At 30.8% G+C, this 5,853-nt stretch overlaps 1 protein-coding gene across 1 annotated transcript; it reads right to left on the bottom strand.

Moving 5' to 3' along the window:
* Positions 1-2,456: 2,456 nt before the first annotated feature.
* Positions 2,457-5,574, bottom strand: LOC115233653 (synaptotagmin-11-like; the record flags this gene model as incomplete). The annotated part of the gene is made up of 3 exons (XM_029804199.1): positions 2,457-3,939; positions 4,616-4,933; positions 5,410-5,574. Coding segments are annotated over 3 exons (603 nt in total), but the record flags the coding sequence as incomplete, so codon positions are not given.
* Between the last annotated feature and the right edge of the window lie 279 nt (positions 5,575-5,853).

Genomic DNA, 5,853 nt, shown 5'->3' with positions numbered 1-5,853 from the left:
ATATGCCGCGCATAAATTTACATATTAAGGCATTAATGATTCCATGTTTACATTAAATTTTCCCTCGCCGTCAACTCATCACTTTCGCGTTTCGTTATATATATGTACAATCGCGATGCGGGCTGAGACTATATTCGTAGTCCAGCTACTCTTAAAAGCAAAGTACTCGATTCTCGTTTATTATCGTTTCGTCACAAGAATAGAAAGGCAATTATGAACAAAATAACTCAAAATCCAAGGCTTGTCTTGGTATATTCGCCGAAATATTGTAATTTCTTGATTTGTTCGATTCCACAATTTTCTAAGGTTTGCTACGACAGTATGTTACATAATGTAAACGCACACACTATTCACAGTTGGAAAATTTATGTTTTCTTGTTAAAAAATATGCCGGTTAAAATTTTTGTGTTAAATATTTAACACATTCATGTGTTTATTTAACACATTACTGTTGTGTTAATTGAACTTAAATATTAAATTATTAAAAAAATTAAAAAGAAAAATATAAAAATAACACAATATGCACATATTTTTAATCTTACCCAATAATTATATTCCGTATTATTAGTGACAGGATTTATCTGTTAAAATTTACAGGAAAAAATGTTGATTTTATTCTATGTATAATAGAAGTGAAAGTTTGACTACAGACCGTCAATAATTCTGTTAAATTTTAACTTTGTTATTTTTATCATTAAAATATGTTGATTTTATATTACATTCTTATATAAAGCTTCTCTCGGAGAAAAAAAAGTCGCATTTCCATTATCATTCTTGAATAAATCAGTAAATAATCAATCATTTTCCGCTTTGAAAGATAATTGAGATGTTTATGGTCGTTAATATCCATTTGATTTTCCGATAAAAAATAAAAGGATCTCGTCTTTCAGATGATGTATTGTTGAATCCGCAAAAAAAAATTATTACAGGTATAAAGTTTCAAAACACTGTTATTTGCATAACAAAAATGAGATTTAAGATCAAAGGTTTCGCAACATTCTGCTGTTCGCGACAAGATATACGCGGATAGATATCCCTCGAATTTGTTAGCAATCGGTCTAATGAGGCCCGAGAGCGGATCGATCTAGAATCACTCTCGAAACGAGACTTTCACTCGCTTTTTCGTGCGCGCACCGTTACTTTTGTGCCACCGGTTAGACCTCGTGCAAGCGTAATAACAAGAGAGAGATGCCCGCGCGAGATCTCTCGGACACAGAATCGCGCGCGCGAGTAAAAGTTAAGAATAGACGCCACAATGAGTAACATCTTTTGCGGCAATTACTGTTAGATGAAAAGATGAGGCTCTTTAGAGAGCACCGCGAGAAATTACGAAAGTAGCGTTGTTGCAACGCTTATCTTTACATACAATTCATCTAGTTTCGTAAGGTAGCGTGCGACGGAGACGAGGAGGAGAATAACGAGATGGCAAAAACCGTTTCCAACACCCCACGTGGCAATTTATACGCCTATCTCGAGCGTATCTTTGGACAGTGATGCTGTTAAGTTAATCATCCGAATCATTTGCTCGCTATTTTTCAACTGTATCGTTTTGACGTATATCACAGTTGAAAAATTTATATCTTTTTGTTAAAAAATATGCCGGTTAAAATTTTTTTATTGAGTATTTAACACATTTATGTATTAATTTAACATATTGCCGTTGTGTTAGCTCAAATATTAAATTTACAGAAAAAATGTTGATTTTATTCTACAAGACCGTCAATAATATTTTTCCAAGTTAATTTTATCATTAAAATATGTTGATTTTATACAAAATTTATTTCAAATTACTCTGAAATTTGCATTAATTTTGTGTTGAAATATATTAACATAGTATTATTGTCATCAATAAACATATTCATATTATGTTAAATTAACATAAAAATTTGTATGGACCGTTTGTAATATATGTTAAATTTAAGTCAAATTTTTCAACTGTGTTCGTTTATTTCGCTTTACTATAAATTATTAATAGAAAAATAATTATGAACAAAAGAATTCAATCTTCAAGTATTCTTATTGTAATGGTGTATTACACATATACGGAAACTTTCTACGTAATGTATAAGCGAAAACTTAAAAATCAGACTGTCGTATTTAGCGATAGATTCGGTGAAAATACGAGCCTTGAACTTTCGCTGGTCTCTCAGAGATAATGATGTATTCGCTCGCAGTTTGCATTTAACAAGATAAACACTTAACTTCAACATAGTGTTTTGAAAGTAGGGGCATAATTTTTTATATTATTACGGAGGTACGCATAGGCAGGTCGGTAAATCGATTCTTGATGTTTTATATATTTTCTTTTTCATTTTTGATATTTTATAAATATTCTCAAAATTTTAAGTTGAGATTTATTGAAATAACAGAGATAATGGTTTTTCAGTAAAAAAAGTCAAGAATATATATAATCTAGAATATATATGTTTTTGAATAAAGAAATCTTATTTTAAAAGACCGTGTTTCTAGAAAAAAAAAAATTAAGAAAAATCATTATTTTCGTCGTTTTAGATGTAGTGCGGATAAGCAACGTGTTTCGAGGACTCGCAATATTAGCAACTCACAAAGAGAAAAAAGAAAATATAATAATGTTAAACAAAAATATAATTTCTCTTTTGCGTGCGCACATAAATGTCTATACAAGTTAAAATGTACAGATCTTTATTTAAATCTTTTTTTCTAGCTTTGCAAATATGGAGTGGAAGAGGGAGGCCTCTTTCATTATTCTCTTTTAGGACCGAGAATCTATGGTTATGCCAAAATGCTGCGTAAAATATACACTGTGTCTTTAACGTGATACGTTGCTCTGCGGTCTTGTGAAATACGATTAATCATGTAAATAAAATGGAGCAAATTAATAGCGAATTCGGTCAAATGCGCTCACTGGTGTATATTTTTAAAGCCATTGTTACATAAAATTTATCATGATGCAGAAGCATTGCACGAAAGCGTCCCGATCATTGAAATGATCTAGCGTAAATTCTGAGCATTTCGTTAGTGAACCGATTTTACGCTATACTCACGTTTTTATGTCACTCTATGCAAGACCATTTTTTTTTAGATATACACTATTGTGTATTCTATTCGAATTCGCTGTAGAAGATAAGGGTTTATTTGCTTCATATTTACCTATATGACACAATATCTAGGAATCGAAAGGTTGACCGCTTCGCACGCATCAACATTTCTTTTCCATAGTCTCGTTAATCAACTGGTCGGGAATCTTAATGTCTATGTTTATATTGTAAAGCATTCTGCGAAAGCCGTCATCCCGTAATCGCGTGTATGATTATACCAACAGAACATATAAAAATTTTAGGGTTAATTAATATTTCTTTAAATTTTTCGATATTTAATTTCCAAACAATATTTAAACAATATATAAAAAATATTTATAATTTCAAATCGATATTTAAATTTTTAAATATTTAATAATCCTGATATTAATCTCTGAGATCCTTTATGTAAACAAAAAGTGTAAAATTTTTTATATTATTATTGTGATCTTTAATGAATTAAGGGAGATATCGTATGTTTTAACTTTTTTAAATTTATTTACTATAAACATTGTGATTACCATTTTCATTTACGGATTCGAAAATCTCTCTCGATGATAGCGATTATGGGTGGACGAGCTATTCATTTCAAGCCTAATATACATTGAGTATTAGGTTTACAAAACAGACATCCCTACCTTATCTTGTAGGGTTTCAAGGGGTCGGATCAGTGATTTCATAGCGAAGGATATGGAGTTTCTAAGGAAATCGGAGAGGTGGGAGCTCGAGCTCGATACGTATATAGGGCCAGGAGAGAGACCGGTTACTCCCGCAGTTTGTGCCAATCGGCTATCTGTCGTCGCGGTGAGCTACATACCTCCTTCCAATGGTTCACAGCGGAACCTTGACATTTTGGTCCACCAAACTCTAGCCGCCCGATTACCTAGACAAGTCATATTTTTTTTACGGTTCATCCGTCGTGATTAACAGTTTATCTCAATGATAAAAGTGATAAGAACGCTTCATTCCAAAAAACATCAAATTTAAATGATTTTATGCTATCTTTTCATGCACAACACACACAAAATTAATATTTGTAATTCTATAAAGCTAAACAAATAAGAAAAATAATAAAGTTAGCCAGTGTTTCAAGTAAAAATATCGGATATTATTTTAATTATAATTTTTTGGTTTAATTTTAAGGGATATTATGATTTATTAAATTTTTCTTAATTATTAAAATTGCAAGTTCTCTTAACAAGACTTTAAGTAAAAATTTTATTAAAATAATATTTATTTAATACGAAATATGCAAAATATGATTTTTATCTGTTTTCTTTTCTAAAATTTAATTTGTCAAATATCTCACACAACTGGGTTTCTAAAAATTAATTATTTAAAAACAGCAGATGTACTTTGATATTTTTGCTAGAAAAAAGAGGATCAATTGTAAATCATCTGCATCAGGATTTATTAAATAGCATATTTGCTGATTTTGGAATACTCTGCAAATATGGTTTTATAAGAGAGAAAGAAAAATACAAAAAACATACATCAATCCAATCAATAATGGAGCGAACAAAATATCACGTCTTGAATGACAGAAACGTGAAATTTACCTCGTTTTTCGTAACTCGATCCCAGTCCAGTAGCATGAACTCGAGGCTGACGTTGTTGAGTCCGTCCGCGCCATTCGGTATATCGAAGACGAAGGATTCATTGAACACCGGACTGAGCGTACGTTTCTTCACGTGCGTCTTCTTCTTGGCGATACGTTGCTGATTGTACAGAAGGTAAATCTTCACGTACGGATCAGCGAGTCCGGTCACGTCCATCTTGGGTAGATTTCGCGCTTTTAACACCACTACTGTTAGGCGGCTAGTGACTGGCTGCCAGCAAAGCGAGACCAGCAATTCTCCTCTTCCTTGCGACTGTATCTAAAAAAAAAAGTAAGGGAAGAGAAAAGAAAAAGTATTTGCATGTAAAGCAGTATTTATCATAGTATTCATCTATAGACGGTGTCCCATCCTGTTCTTAAATATTCTTTTCCATAAAAAGCTTTTGATCGACAGAGAATCTATTTTTCTTCAATGAAAATATTGAGGCAGCTTTTCGGATAATTAATGATTAAAAATAAGAAACTTTAGTAATAAATTAAATGTCGGGAGAAAAGAGATAACGACAGAATTGAAGGTAAATTAAGCGTATAATTATATTAAAAATTATGATCTTTATAATTATATTTTTTAGACAAGTTTCGAGTTTTTTAGACAAGAACGAATTTTACTTGAATAAAGGAAAATAGCCAAGAAAGTTTATAAGAAAATCTGCTGATTTCTTTTGTAAGATATATTACATCATATAAATATTATACGTTATGTGTTTATTTTTAGAAAGTTTTCGAGATATTTACCTTCAAACTTCTAGGGCATATTTTTCGACAGAGAGATATCTCCTGATTATCCGCGTCTTCTAAACCGGGCACTGATGACAAAGCACATGTCAGTTCTCCGATAATATCGTCGCGAGAGTATCTATCGAAACTCAACACGATGAAGTGTAAGCTAATTTTCTGGAATCACAATCGTCAAATAGGTTATCCTTTTTTTAAGAAACAAATTTGTTATAATCATCTTAATTACACTAAAAATAAAATTTTTTCGATTAAATAGATATACACATTTTGTTAATTTTGATTTTTTTTCACTTATAGATATAGACTTTTAATAAATATATACTTTGTTTCCAAAAATGTTTTGTTATGTTAAATAAATTATTACTTGTATGTATTAAAAATTATAATTTTTAAAATACATTATTTAAAATTTTAATATAAAGAAATAAATATAGAAAAATA

Source organism: Formica exsecta, unplaced genomic scaffold, assembly GCF_003651465.1.
Source record: "Formica exsecta isolate Colony F162 unplaced genomic scaffold, ASM365146v1 scaffold181, whole genome shotgun sequence".
Taxonomy (NCBI): domain Eukaryota; kingdom Metazoa; phylum Arthropoda; class Insecta; order Hymenoptera; family Formicidae; genus Formica; species Formica exsecta.
This window is presented reverse-complemented; position numbering and strand designations above follow the sequence as displayed.